This window comes from Epinephelus lanceolatus, chromosome 4 (assembly GCF_041903045.1).
Source record: "Epinephelus lanceolatus isolate andai-2023 chromosome 4, ASM4190304v1, whole genome shotgun sequence".
Lineage (NCBI taxonomy): Eukaryota > Metazoa > Chordata > Actinopteri > Perciformes > Serranidae > Epinephelus > Epinephelus lanceolatus.
Window position 1 is genome coordinate 28515693 of NC_135737.1, and position 15977 is coordinate 28531669.

General features: G+C 40.7%; 1 protein-coding gene across 1 annotated transcript; it reads right to left on the minus strand.

Annotated features, from left to right (window-relative positions):
• Positions 1–560: 560 nt before the first annotated feature.
• c1qtnf5 (C1q and TNF related 5) lies at positions 561–8775 on the minus strand. The gene is made up of 3 exons (XM_033630751.2): positions 8640–8775; positions 1667–1911; positions 561–1568 (listed from the first exon to the last, which is right to left on the minus strand). The coding sequence occupies exons 2-3, from the start codon at positions 1896–1898 to the stop codon at positions 1048–1050; spliced, it is 753 nt and encodes a 250-aa protein (XP_033486642.1). The 5' UTR covers positions 1899–1911; positions 8640–8775; the 3' UTR covers positions 561–1047.
• Positions 8776–15977: the final 7202 nt, after the last annotated feature.

The window sequence follows — 15977 nt, forward strand, 5'->3', positions numbered from 1 at the left end:
TTACTGCACTTTGGGTACATTTTGCTGATAATTCATTCATTCATTCATCTTCTAACCACCATCCTCTTGAGGGTCGCGGGTGGGCTAGAGCCTATCCCAGCTGACATCGGGCGAAAGTCAGGGTACACCCTGGACAGGTCGCCAGACTATCGCAGGGCTGACACATAGAGACAAACAACCATTCACACTCACATTCACACCTATGGACAATTTAGAGTTATCCCCAATCTGCATGTCTTTGGACTGTGGGAGGAAGCCGGAGTGCCCGGAGAGAACCCACGCTGACACGGGGAGAACATGCAAACTCCGCACAGAAGGGCTCCCACACCTATTTTGCTGATAATACTTTGGCTAAAATGCAGTGTTTAATGTGTTTCACACTGTTTAATTGATACCTCTACTTTAGTAAAGGATCTGAGTTCTTCTTCCATCACTGTGATCAGGTAAATGTGTGTATAATAAAACAGATGTGTGCACATGCAGGCAAGTTGGCAGAAAGTGACACAAAAACATTTGGAGGTTGAAGCTAAAAGAGTAAAACTCTCTTATTGTGAGTTATCTTTTATTTTTTCAGTATCCAGTATGAATGGTTAAAAATATATCAGTCGTGTGCTTTTTAAAAAACTGTGATGCTACTACTGTGATGTGATTTTTTTCATGTTCGCTGTGCAGATATTGACGGGAAACAAAAGTGCAATCATGGCATAAAAGCTGCATGAATGTGTGGCCTGGAGTTGGCTGGAGGCCGTTGTCACAACATCTGTTACAAGAATTAAGTGTCACAGCGGTTTAAAGGCTGCAACAGAAGAACAGACACTGAATAAACAGCGTGCGTACCTCACACTTCACCAGTATGGTATGTGCAATTCAAGTAACATTGTCTGGTGTGTTTGATACTCATTACACAAATACAGATGTACCATGTCACAGCCTGTTCACTTGTCTTTATCCAGAGCTTCTCTATAAGAAAACTGAAACGGGCAAAAAAACAGGTTGTGGTTCATTTCCCAAAGTGGGATATGACTATGTTTGGTTCATGAGCACGTGTCATGCAAACACAGCAGAGTTTTTCCAGTCTGAGTACACCAGGAAGCCGGTGAAGGTGCTGTCTGTCTTGGTGCTGGAGTAAAATCCATTGTACTCTGACAGAGCCATCTGGACCCACACCTGGTCGCCAGGGATGAGGTGGAGCAGGGTGCCGCCTGACAGAGACGCTGGTTTGGGCCAGTTGCCGTAGAACTGAAAGTAAGATGCCACTGCATGTGCGTTTTTCATCAGGTCAAACTGGAGGCTGGCGCGGTAGACTGTGGCGTGGACGGCAAAGTAGTAAACCCCTGGCACTTTGCAGGTGAAGCGCCCCGTCTCTGGGTTGTAGTCCCCCTGTTCGTTGATCACGACCTTATCGAAGTGGACTACATTGCCCACAGTGAGGGGTAAAGTTTGGCCCTCAGATATTTTGACACTGAAGGCAGATTTGGGGGCCACTGCGCACTCTCCTGGCTGCCCCCTCTCCCCCTTCTGTCCTGGGTCGCCTCTGTCCCCGGTCAGGCCTCGCACTCCTGTCTCACCTGGAGGAACACAGACATGAGTATCCACTGTGGACATTTATCACACACACACACACACACACACACACATACATACATAGATACACAAAATAGAGCACCTGGGGTTCCAATGTTCCCCTTCTCTCCCTTCTCCCCTGGAGCAGCATCTCTCCCATCCCTCCCGTCTCTCCCCGGCTGCCCAGGACTGCCATGAACTCCAGGAGAGCCCGGGATACCAGGGTGACCAGTACACAGACTGGGAGGGATCTTGTTGTCCTCTAACTGGCTGGAAAGATGGACTTGGAGGAGGAGGAGGGAGTGCAGCAAGGGCAAGAGCCTGAGTGAGGTCATTGCAGTATCACGGCTGAGGGACAAAAGAGAAATAGACTTTAGAGTCCTGAATAAAGGAAACATTACGGTTTACAAACAACTCTGTGGGGGAGGTGCACCAGAGTTTGAACTGATATACATACAGTGGGATAATAGTGATCTGGTTAAACGTAAGTGCACCACAAAAGCCACTATAAACATCACTTTAAATCAAACTTTAGCAGATTACAGACACAGGTTGAGCACATATAAATGCTGAAATTGCAGCACGCAGGTGTGTAAACACAGTGAAATGAGTGTTTTACAACATAATTTAAGGACTTAGCATATAATATTCAGTTTACCTACAAACACACTGTGGCACAGGAGTTTAGCTGCAGATAAAGATAATCTATCCTCTCAGGCAGAACTGTTGCTTTAAAAATATGAATTATAATAACAATACTTGTTTTTTTAAACAAATTCCTCACTTGGTTTGAGGGCAAAATGAATCTGAAATAACCGTATTACATTACAGAGTTGGCATTATTCATCAGAGGTCAGTGCTGCCAAAACTGAAAGGAAATAACCACTAATGCAGAACAGATGACTCATGAAATTCCTTCTGCACTCAGGTAGATATCTTATAAGATCTTATAGTGTAAAAAGCATTACAATATGTCTATAAGTGGAGATTTGACTGAAACAACACCCATGTGGATCTTGTGTATATTAACACAGGTGCAGTTTTTGGTTCCAACTGGTGATTCAGCTTTCTCAAATAATGGTTTGGGAGTCATGACACTAAGAACAGCATGCTCTGTTTCAGGGAAGGCACGTGGCGGGACGTGATGAAGGGAAAAAGAAGAAAAAAATGACCAGAAATAAAAGAAGACTCATTACCAGCCGACTGAAAATAGAAAAGAGTTTTGCTTTTCATGTGTCACCATTGTCCATGATCCCAAAGTGATTTAACTTCCACACTTATTTCAACTTTTTAAGTGTTTTGCTTCAGTAACTCAAAATATAATTGAAGTGTTTTACACAACTTCAGAGGTAGGACCAAGTCACTGTTTTGCAAGTCTCAAGTCTTCTTAGTGGAGTCCCAAATCAAGGCCTAAGTCCTAAACTTTAAGTTTGGTGGACTGTGGGAGGAAGCCGGAGTAAACCCACACTGACACGGGGAGAACATGCAAACGCTGCACAGGGCTCCCCCACCCCAGCTTTGGACCAGAAATCCTCTTGCTGTTAGGTGACTATACTAACCACTGTACCACCGTGCCATCATAAAAAAAGGACAAAAGTTTGTTGGAAACTTTTACGTCGCTGTCTGTCATTTTTGACTCGTATGTTTTGAATAATGCAATCTGTTTTTTGTTGGCCACCACACGTTTTTGCACGTAAACAAATTATCTTTGATGTCATTTTTTCCAATTGGCGCTCAGTAACGTAATGTTCGCTCTTAATGGTTCTCTCCTGCAACTTGATTGGATGCTGTCAGTATCAGACTGGAGCCAACAAAAAGGACTGAAATGCAGGACTCAAAACCACAGTCTTTTTAGTGGAAAAAAAGGAGGTCGGTGTACAGATAATCAGTCCAAAAAACACAAGCAAATGTATCCAAAGACAGCAGGCTTAAGCAGGGTCTAAAATCTGGTCAAATCCAACAAGAACACTGGGAACACACACTCAAACAACTGAGAACAAACTGGCAACAGAAAAGGGCAGCACAAGGACTAAATACACAAGGGAGGAGGGGTAATGAGGGACAGGTGAAACCAATCAGGGCGGGGCAGGTAATCACACAGGCGGGAAACACACAGGGGCAGGAAGTAAAGTGCCTGAAACAAGAGACAAGGGTGAGTGTCAAAATAAAACAGGAAATACTAACAAAAGCTGAAAACAAGGAAAACATGACCTTAAAGGGGACCTCAGAGTGTCACAGTCAAACTGAGTAAATCTGGGGAATTAAGTATCAACTTGTTGGGGAATAAATGATACTAACGTTAGTTGATTCAGGAAATGAAGGGAGATAATTTGTGGCACACTCTTTTCAAATAACACATTTTATAATCTTAGGTTTCAAGTCAGAGTGAAGTCTCGAGTCATTTAAGTTTTATTAAGTTGAGTCTAAAGTCATGGAATATGTGACTTGAGTCTGACTTGAGTCTAAGTCATGTGACTCAAGTCCACACCTTTGCATTACACAATGGTATAATTGCATGTATGGGAGACTGGGTACAACAACAGGGTGGTTGTTACAGCATCACTTTCACCATTTTAACCCATGAGTCATGTAATACATTTTTTCCTGACCTTGGATGCAAAATGTCAAAGTTGTGTGAAGAAGTACACGGATTTTACAGCCAAAACACATATTTTAAATATGAAAGTACACTTTTGAACCAAGTCTATATTTGATCTGTATAAGTGAGGCAGGTACAGGTTAGCAAGTTGGTTATTAGTGTGTTTATCAGGTTTTTTAAGTGTATTTTTTTTGTAATTGTGTAATTGTTTAACTCTTTACTCTTATACCTTGACTTCACATAGCTCTGTGTATGTGAATCAACCGAAAGTCCATTCATTCCTATGAGATCCTTCATTTTGTTTGTTTGTTTGTTTGTTTGTTTGTTTGTTTGGGTCCACAATTTACCTTGAAAAAACTGAACTTGTGGCAGATTTCAGGCGCACTGTACTGTGTCTCTGAGCCTCAAAAAGTTAAAAAAAAACATAAAAAACATATCAGCTAACAGACTGATATATGTACAGCTCTATTTATACATTTTTTTCTATGTGTAAACTTTGGTAGCATGTTTAGCTAGCTAACACTGGTAGCATGCTAGCCATGTAATACATAGAGTTCATGCATAGTGGATTATACATCTTTTAACGAAATATTTCACAATAATGGCGACTCACCTGACAGTCCAACCTCCTCACTTATTCAACTGGACATTGAAAAACACTCAAAATTAATTTTCCTACCTTTCCTGCAGTGGTGTTTCTATCCATTCATAAAGACATTAATTTCCTTGCACTGGATGCCAGAGGGGAGACTACATATATTTAGTCTTGCCACCAGACAATCAGAGATCTCCGCCTTCTGTCTGTGAAGTCTGGGGACACTCCTTTCTAAAGTGTGTTTAACACACCGGCAAAAACGGCCGGCAACAAAGGAACGCCTCTTGCATTTTTGAAAAGGACACACCTTCTCGGAAATGTGCGCTCCCCCTTTTCTCGTCCGCAAGGAAACAGACACACAGAGAGCTTGAAAATGGATGCCGAGAGATTAAACTCCGTTTTATCAAACGTGTGCTCATCCGTGAAGAAAATATTTTTTCCAGCGGATGTCTTAGTTACAACATGATTGAGCTAACTGGAGTAGTTTCATGTCGTATCCGACAACGGGAGGCTTTTAACAGATGACGTCCTGATGTTAGCTTTGCTGCTGCTGTTAGCTGTCCCTGTCAGCTGCAGCCACTGATGCTTTCTAGACATCGTGATTTCCCAAAACTGAATACATACGACACATAGCAACACAAAACTGCTTTGCTAGCTCAATCATGTTGTAACTAAGATATCCGCTGGAAAAAATATTTTTTTCACGGACCCTTTAATGAGTTATTACCTATTACAGACACTGCTAACGGCTAACAGCTAACGGTTAGCCCAGCTAAACGTGCACACAGAAATAGTAATGTTTGTTCAATCATTTTTATAGACTTTACAAACATCGGATTAGTCTAAACGGTGATACAGTGATGTGAAAAATGTGATATATATAAACCAGCAGAGCTTTTAGCTATATATATATATATATATATATAGCTAAAAGCTCTGCTGGTTTTCTACCTGGAAGTAGGCTATTTGTAAACAACAAGGCGAATCCCTCTACAGTCCGGCCGGACGGATGAGTCATGGCCTTGTAAAAGATTATGTTTGTTTCTTTTAGTTGGCGAGAATGTGTCGCCGCAAACGCGACAAACATCCACTAACTTTGACGGCGTCTTCTGTGAGCGCGGCTGAGCCATTTTGTACCACTACACGTGTTTCTAGTGGGACTATGTTTACAAGCACAAGAGTTCAGCGAGCCACCGAAGGACCGCCCTGCAGATTTACTATTGGTTCTGCAACGTAGGGAGTTTTTTAAACTCTGAAATTGTATCCGCCCATCTAAACACAAAATCAGGGAGAAAGTCATCAGTCTTTAGTTAAGCAAAGCGTCTAAAGACTGACTTGTGAGTCTAACGTATATTTTACAGGAATACGGATACAAAACTAAACTGGGTGGAAACAAGGCATTATTGTTACAGTGTGCCCTAGGTCCTTTTACAACCTACCCCAGAAGTGGGGTAGGTGGTAACAATGGAAAGAGTACTTTATTTCTAAACTTAAGAGCTCCAACACAAAAATTCAGAAAGGTAGACAGAAAGTGTTACAACCATACCCGGTCTCCCCTATTTCTAACACTTGTGTCTCTGAGGGACGGGCAGACTTGGCCATTAGAAAATCTCTGTTTTTAAATTCAGGAGGATGAAAATAATACAAATTCCCGAGCTGATGACTAATCATATCTTCTAAACAAACCGTGGCACGGCTAGTCTCTAAACAGATGTTTCTAATAAAGGTTTGATGAGATGCTGAATACCAGAAGGACTTCTCAGAAACTACTCACAGACAGTCACACCTAACAGTCAGAAGGGTCATCTTTAAACTCTCTCTCTCTGTCTGTCTGATCCTGTTTCCTGTTTGTGTGTGAATCCTCAGCTGACCCAGCAGGGACAGTACAAAAGATAGCAGACTGTACTGCTACCTCACAAAGTATGTCTGTGTTACAGCACCCTGGCTCACAGTGCTGCTCTTTTATCTGCTTTTTCTGCAGGGTTTTTGGTGGGCTCGTCTCCACTGTCGCCCTGTTTGGCCGTCTGTCTGGCAGCAGGACAGGCGTCACAGGACCATAAAGTGAACTGATGAGCTGAACAGCAGGACTCACACAGCTGTCTAACAGTGCCAGCTCTCGTGTGGACTCATGTTTATGGTTAAAACTCGCTGTTTGTGGTGTGTGACAATGATGAGAATAGTTAGGAGTTTTTTCTCATCTATCCAGAGGTCTCCTAATTGGAACTGAGAGTTTACATCCACAACAGCTGCAAAATAAGAGCGGGAGGAGGCGGAGGAGGAGGTGGGGGAGGACGAACACAGAAAGAAACAGTGAGAGAAGAAAGGAGGAGGGAGAGAGAAATGCATGTCAGCATTCCTGGCAGAAGAGGAGAGCAGACAAGAGGACAAATACTGGAGAGTCTGAACAGCTGTCTGCCACCACTCCTCAGATCATTAGAAACATGACCGTTTCCAATAAGCACACGAAAAAAATAAATCTGCTGTTTACAGACCACTAATATGTGGACAACAGTGTTTACTGTGCAGCTACACACACTTCTGACCGAGTTTGTCCTGCCACAGCAGCTCCTTGTCTTTGCTTTGTTTTATGTGGACTCACGGTCTGCTGTTTAATTTCTTTTTTTTGTGTTTCTTATAGGTATATACGTACATTTTTGGCAATGTCTAACCAGCTAGACTTTGCACCACCTCGTATGAACTTTAAAGATCTGATGTCTCTTGTTTCTTTTTGTTTTTTTGGCATATTGAGACCAGCTGAAGTGCACTGATATTATCCACGTTTACTGTAACCCCATGCACGTCTTTCATTTTTAACCTTGTGTTGCTAAATAATGTCCTTAGCGAGCAATGGAAAATACTGTCAATTAGTAGAATTTTGAGGTATTTGTACTGTGTTTTCTGCTACTTTATACTTTTACACCACTATATTTCAGAGAGAATCGTGTACTTTTTACTGCATTTATCTGACATCTTTAAAAATGAGTCCTTATAAAGGGTTAAACAATCAATCAAGAGTTTACAATCAAATATCTAACAGTATATTTTAGTTAAACTCCAACTTGACCAGCTACAGCATTAAAATACTGCTTTACCATGACTGCATCAGTGACAATAATCTATTAATCTAATATATACTAATTTATAACAGACATATGCCACACTGTTGCATAATAATTACTTTTACTTTTGATACTTAAAGTATATTTTGCTGGTAATACTCTTGTACTTTTACTCAAGTCAGATTTTAAATGCAGTATTTTTGCAGTAAACAATTGTGTTTATTGGCTTTTTACACATTTTCCAACCAAGAACAATAACTAAAAACAAGTAAGGTACAAAATAAAACATTAAAAGATTCAAAATAAATCATCAGAAATGCTACCTGTACAAATATTGAAAAACTAAAAGCCTTCTTCCCCTCTAGAAATGTCATAAAACGATCCAATATCTTATCAAGCATAGAATATTTACCTTGAATTGTAAAGATAAGTTTTTCTAGGGCAGTCCAGTAAGCCAGGTATGTAAACTTTGTCTCATAGTGGATTTCCATAATTTGGCCATAGTGTGTTTTGTTTGTACTAAGTCAAATGCAGTATTTTTACTGTGGTGCTGCTACTTCTACTTTTCCTTCCACTGCCTTACAATATTCTATATAATCCATCAGTCACACACAATTATGCACTTTGAGGTAATTTAGTTCTTACAGGACACTCTGAAGTGAAAAAAGATGCCAGTACTTCTGCTCTCAACGTTAAAACCATCAGACATCTCAGCTCTGCACCCTGACGTGAGTAGGTTTCACCTGCGTGCCCTGAAATTAAAAACACCGCAGAGCAGCATTCACCCACACTTCAGGAAAAAAAAAATCAAACTCTGACTTACCAGATGATGTAGTGAAGTCTTTGGGAGCTGCTGCTGCTGAAGTTTGAGTGTGTCGAGGAGATCCCAGTGAAAGCTGTTCCTCCCAACCAGAGAGTCTGGCTGGGAAAAACTGAAAGGAAATGGTAATGAAATCCAATTAGAAAGTGGGGTGGGTGGGAGGGGAGGGTGGAGGAGCGAGAACAGGGAGGATACAGAGGAAAATATGTGATGTTAATCCAGCACAAATAAAAGAGAAACTCTGAGAAAAATAATAATGACAAAATGAATATAAAAAGGAGGGGTTTGGGTGGGATGTTTTGGGAGATTGCATAACAGTGTTTGGGAAGCGCTCCAAGACATAACCATGGAGAGTTCAGAGGGCTGTGGTCAGAGAGAGGCAAATGTCAGCTACAACAAACTGCAGCTGAGAATGAGCTCGCTTTATTGCACAAAAACAGCACTGCTTTAGAAAGACAGAAAAGAAAGGTAAAGAGAGATAAATACAGACGTCAACAGACATAAAGGCAAACAGACACAATCACATTTTCCTCTCACTGATTTTCTTTATCCGCCTCAAACATGAGGCAATTTTCTCCACCCAGATAACATCTTAATATCAGTCCTCCACTCAGTGAGACTTTCTGACAGTAATCCTTTTCTCCCTGTAATCCTTCAGTGGCGGTGTTAACTTGATAAAGCAAGAGCTCTTAATATCTTTCTGGCAAGGAAGCCAAACTCGAGATGGTCAAATTCAGCAGCTCCTTTGAATTCAGGCCAATGAAAACATGCTTTCAGTGTTATCGTGCAGCAGTGACCCCCAAACGGTCCAGAGCCGTGCCAAAACTTGAGACGGTGGAGGAATGTGTAATCTCTGCAGGAGGAGAGAAAACAGAAAATAAGCAGGGTGAAGATTTGTAGCAAGGCTGTGTTTAATGTAGCACAGGGGTCTGCAATTAGATTTACCCACGGGCCAGATTTTGAGCCCTGGGGGACCAATGTTTTACAGATTAAATGTTTTCAACATGTTTCTTTCTTTGGTAACACTTTATTTGGATAGTCCGCCTGTTGATTGTTTACAGAGCATTTGTAACATTTCAACACTATATTAGTTTGTAAATCATTGCATTCTGTTTTTATTCATGTTTTACACAGTGTCCCAACCTTTTTAAAATCTGAGTTGTATTGGATGGATGGATGTGAAATTTTGTAAAGACATTCGTGGTTCCCATAGGATGAATCCTAATGGATTTGGTAATCCCCTGAGTTTTTCTCTGACGCCACCATGAAGTTGACCTGTGTGTTGAGTATCTAAACAACCAACCTATTGGATGGATGTGATAGGCTACAGACATCATTGTTCCTTTGGGTATGGATTGCTGCAGTGATGATGTTTACTTGTAGACCAGCAAGGAAGTTAATGGCGCCTTGGTTCTCTTGTCAGAAAGCCAATGGGATTTTCCCATTGAATTTGGGATTACTGCAGAAAATAAGCGCTGTGGCAAATGATACTTACAGGTTTTGTTCAGCAAGATAATTGTCACAAAGATTTTTGAAGCATAAATGCAATCACCAGAAGTAAAAAGCTAACGTTAGGCTATAAACAAGCTACACTACAGTCGCATTATTGAACATAACTGCTACAGCGAGGCTGTAAAGCTGCGTTTGGTGCGAGGACATCTGTAGTCTCATTTAGCCACTTGTTTGCAATGTCTTTAAGTGACATGTAAAGGCTTCAAAATGTACGTGTGGGTATTTACAGACGTATTTTATGTTTGAAAACCAAACATAAAAATCTTGTAAGCTTGTGTTAACCACTGACTTTATGTCAGGCATCTGACCAAAAAAACCCACTGACTCCGAGAGGGGAACCAGGAGTGCTAAAATGCCAACTAATGTCTGGACTTATTCCCGCAGCTCTCTATTAACCATAATACTATGGGTGTTTCCTTACTGTGAATGTAGCTCCACCATAATGGGGTTAAAATTTGTATTTGTTTAATACTTGTAAACACAAACCTGTAAAAGTAAAAATAATGGAGGACAAAAGAGATTCAGACTAGTCTGGATTTTCAAATGCTTCTATATACTTCCTGTACAAACAGTGAAAATGTGCATAGAACTTCATGTTGGACTGTCCTCAGTGCAAAATGAAGCACGTACAATGAGTCATCCTATATGTACTTATGTTACTCTACAGGTGCACTTAGTTAGTCATTAGGGCTTGATTGAACACACATGAAGCCACATGCCAATACAACTTTACAGCACTACACATTCTCATAAACATATCGATATAGGCCTGTACAAATGTTAGCTTGTACACTGGGTAGTGGCACAGAGAGACAATAAGATAGAGGATGTGTCTCAGAGGCAAGGATCCTTCCTTGGGAGGATGGATCCTCCCAAGGAAGGATCCTGCAGAGGCAAAGCAAGAGTCCTCCCAAGCATTCAGTGAACACACATTGGAGCAGGCTAACGAGTGTCCCCAGGTGTGCGTCATTAACTCTCAGCAGACTGAGGAGGTTTCAGGGTGCTGTGATGATTTTGGCACTCTCTAATGTTGTTGTACAATTTGAACAAATGTAAGCAGTATTTTCAGAGTCACTTGACTTTTACGGACAATGTACTTCTGGATCATATTTAAGAGTAAGTGGCGTAATGAAGTAAAGACAACAGCTGAATCACTGTCATTTCAAGGTGATCCATATTTTATGTGTGTGTCACCACACACTCTGCTACAGTAATATGAAAAGTGGATCTGATCTGATGAGCCACGCTGCTCTGAAACAGCTGACCCGCTGCCTGTACATGATACCGGCCGCCAGGTAATCCTCTGAAATAAATTCACCTCAAAACAAATGAGTGATGCTTTGACCTGCAGTATATTCTAATGTCTTTACTGTGGCCGTTCTCACCACGATTCCCCCCAAAAATACACCAACTGAAGCTGACAGAATGAAAGCAATTATAATTGCATTATCATGTAAATAGTGGGGGGAGGTGAACACTTTGTGCTCCATCTCTGCTGTAAATGTGAGCATGCTAACACGCTAAATCAAGAGGGTGAACATGGAAAACATCAGCGATGTGAGCATTTATGTCAAAACATCACTGCACAATGACAGCCTCACAGAGCTGCTAACATGGCTAACACAGTTACGGAAGCTTAAGTTTGTACCCATTTGGCAAAGAATGACTGATACATGTAAATGTATGTTATTTGTTTAAATATAAGATTACAGCTCAAACTGATAATAGTCTAATCTAGTGGTTTCCAACTGGTCCAGCTGCAGGGTCCAAATTTCTTCTTAATTGTTAGTTCGAGGTCCCAAAGTTAAATACATTCACTGTCATACTTGTGTTTGGCCAAGTCAGTGAGCTAGTTTGCTGTCTCTGTCTAGTAGCTGTCCTTTAGTCACTCAATCTACAGCAGGAAGCTGCACTTCAAATTAAAAGCTCAGTGCTAGAAATTTACTGTACTTGAAAATAAAGTGTGTTTGTTAACAAACTTGACATGTGGGCAAGTTGATAGCAGCCCATTCAGAATAGGCCCACGACCCGCTTTTGGACTGCGACCCACCAGTTGGGAACCACTGGTCTGATTGACGGTTCATACATGATGGATGTACCATTGTTGTCTTAGAATAAAGTGTCATCAGCATACAACTTTAGTTTGCTTCCTATTTGTGTTTGTGGGACGCAGATCTGTTACGGGTCTAGAAGGCTAAAGGAGTGGAATAAAAACTGTTTTTAAAATGCTTTTAGTTCAAGGGATACTTGTTTTAAGTTTAATGTAAATTAAGTGAATTATAGAATTTATATATTTTATTAATATGGTGGTTTACTGCACTTCAAAACCATGTGCCATTCAAATATCTTTAGTGCAGAATGAAGCACAGTGGTTTGCGTGTCTCTCTTCTCAAGTGTGGGCTCATGTGGATTTACACAAGGCTTCTACTAAAAAAATGTAAACTATAACAAATGGCAATCTATAAAAGTGACAACGTCAGCTTTAGTCAGGGGGGGCAAATATCCCTGCTGGCCAACCACAAGTTTAAATACTTTACAGGAAATCATCTAATCAAAATTAATTCAGTCTGGATGTGTTATTGACACACTGAGGCAATTAAAATTACGCAGCTGACTGTGTGCCCAAACCCTACAGTTTCTACATGAAGTGTTTTGCTGTGTCATGTATGTTCCCACTGAGAACAAAGAGTGAAACTGCTCTGACTGAACACATGGTTCTGCTTACTGTTTTAAAGCCAAAACACTGGTTTTATGGGAATACGATGATGGGTAGGGACGAGGGAGGGGACTTCACTTTCCTTTGAATTTGAGTCATCAGGCTGTTGTGGGGAAAGGTCTCAGTTGGCTCCTGTGGCGGCAGTGAGCTATAACTGAAATGAGACGCAGCAGATTTAGACATGTTTCTAATTAGCAGCACCAGAATCAGCACATTCTGGTGCTGCTACACTAAATTCCTGTAAGAATCTGTAAACCGCAGCTTGGAGGATTTACTGGTAATTTGGACCACTTGGCAAGGTAAAAGTTTAAATTAATGGTGGTGGTGAAGTTGTAGTGGAAATTGGGAGAGCAGTCCAATTTTTTACAGCAACAACACGTCCACAGACTTTCACTTTGGTTGGTTTTTATTTATAAATCTCTCCTTGGGCTGGTTCCTCTTATCAGTGTATATACATGTGTTAAAACCAAAATCACTTTCACAATATTCTGCAGATATTGCACCCCAAGGTTCAAACAGAACTAAACAAAAAAGCTTTAAAATATGGCGCCTCTTCTTCCTGGAATAATTCACAGAAGGACCTAAAATAGTTGGGGCTGATCACTACAGGGGAATTTAAGTGAAGTTTAAAGGATCAAGACAACAGCACTCTTGTACAATATGATTGCTCCTCAAATTTTCAGAGCAGTCATTTTAGAAAATTGTACATGTTTAAGTAGGCTTCTTATTTCGTGCTCTTAGCCCGGCTGCTTTTGAAAAAGCTATTTTTTCTTTTTAAATAAAGGATATATAAAGACTTCCTGGAACTCAAAAAGCTGTGGACACAAATGTTATCTTTCTAATAAAGACTGTAGTGTGATGATGCACTTATTTCCCAAAACATCTGCCCTTGGCTGGGAAAAAAATAAATCAGTTTCTAACTTTAAACCAGCTCATTACTGTGCCCAGACAAAATTGGCTCTGCTGACTAAATGAGTTCAGTGTGTCACATAGAATGCCACAAAGCATACAAATAAAAAATGAATAAAATGTGAATACAAGCAAGTCTGTAATTATTAAGTTAATTCATAATCTGATGTCATAACATTGTCCCCAAATAACACCAGAATTAATTATATACATTCAAACATAACAGCTTGTTTTGCAAAAATGAAATCAAATTGCAGTGTGATTTATGGGGGCAAAAAGGGGACTAAAAACTGTGGTTCAACTTTTATTTTTGACCTTGGATATAGAAGATTAGAAAACAACAAAAGGTCCATTGGGTCACTTGTTACGTCCCTGCTCTTAGGCTGCAACAATGATGGGAGATAAGACCAGTGCAGAGTTAAAAGCTTATTTGTTTACAAAATAATGATTAAAAACCCAATTAACATGAAAGTCAGTAATCCGTCATGTCTGCGTGTATGGGTGTGTGGCAAGTTTGTAGAAAAACCAAAAGAACAGTAGCTGTGCCATGAGGGAAGAGGGGGATTCTGTTGGAAGGTGGGGAGCTTTTATATCATGAGGCACAACAGGCCCAGGTATGACTCATGAGGTTAGTGACGACAGTGCTGGGCTGTGAGCACAGCTCCCACAAGAGGACATCAGGCCCTCATGCCACCCTCATGGAGTCTGTTTCTGACAGTTTGGTCAGAAACATGCACACCGGTATCATGCTAGAGGTCATTTTGTAGGGCTCTGGCAGTGCTCCTCCTGTTCCTCCTCACACAAAGGAGCAGATACCGGTCCTGCTGCTGGGTTGATGCCCTTCTATGGCCCTGTCCAGCTCTCCTGGTATCTCCTCCATGCTCTTGAGACTGTGCTGAGGGCCACAGCAGGTATGGATGTGCCATCCTGGAGGAGCTGGACTACCTGTGCAACCTGATTGGGCTGCAGGTACCGCATCATGCTACCAGTAGTGACAAGGACACCAGCAGAACACAAAACTAGAGATGAATCAGTCAGGAAGGATGAGGAGAGAGCAACTGTCTGTGGCCACCACATGTAAAACCATTCCCTTTTTGGGGGTTGTCTTGCACCTGTTGTCACTTTCATTTGCACCAAAGCAGCTGAAACTGATTCACAATCACTTGTACTTCCTAAATGGACACATTGATATCCCTGAAGTTTAACTGACCTGGTGTTACACTGTGATGATTAACTGACTGTTTGAACCACTTCATGTTTCTTTAATCAAACAGTAAATGAGGCGAGACACAAGAAAGAGTAAAGGAGACATGTTTATTATTTAAACTATCACTTAAATAAAAAAGTGCATAGAAAATAAACATGATTAGAAACTTTTCTTTTTACACTTATGTACAGCTTTGTTTCCTAATTATACATTCAACCAAGTAGTTTGTGGTCTATTTTCACTGTGGTGGTTTTCCTTCATTTTGTTGATGTGTACTGAAAAAACACTGTTAAAACGGGAGAAAATATGACTGTTGAACTCATGAATACCGTTATTACAGAGAGCAGGAGGAATATTGATAAGACAAAGGTATATTCAAGGCATAAGAAACGAGCCTGTTCATGATCCACCATCCCTCTTTTTTTTGTTTTTGTTTTTTTTTTTTGTTGCACATCCTGTAGTCCGCTCTCTCTGTGACACCACATCCCATCCTAGGCTGATAACTTCTATACACAAGAAACAATTAGAAAATTACAAATACATGTTAACGTACTCGTACCTGTCCCGAACCTTGACTTGTAAAAGAACAATTCAGGGTGGATGTTGCACAAAATAAATAAATTAAATGTTTTCAACATCAGCATCATCTCAGCATTATGACTTTCTACAAAAAACAGTACACAATAAGTACAACCAAAGCTTCGGAGGAGAGAGAGGTGGTCGGGGAGACGCGGGAGATTTTTTCCCAAAATGGATTAAAAAACGAAACGCCATTTTGGTGGGATCTTTAAAACTCCTGGTCAGTCTCCACAAACCGTTCTCTTAATTTATACCACATCAAGTCTAAAAAAAAAAGTCCCTGTTAAAACGTACAAAGAAAAAACAGAAAAACATTCACTACAACAACCGGGGGGGAATAAAACAACAAAATGGCAGACCTCAAGAAGTTCACAACCACATTAATACAGTTACATTTCTCATCACATGAAAACCGTTC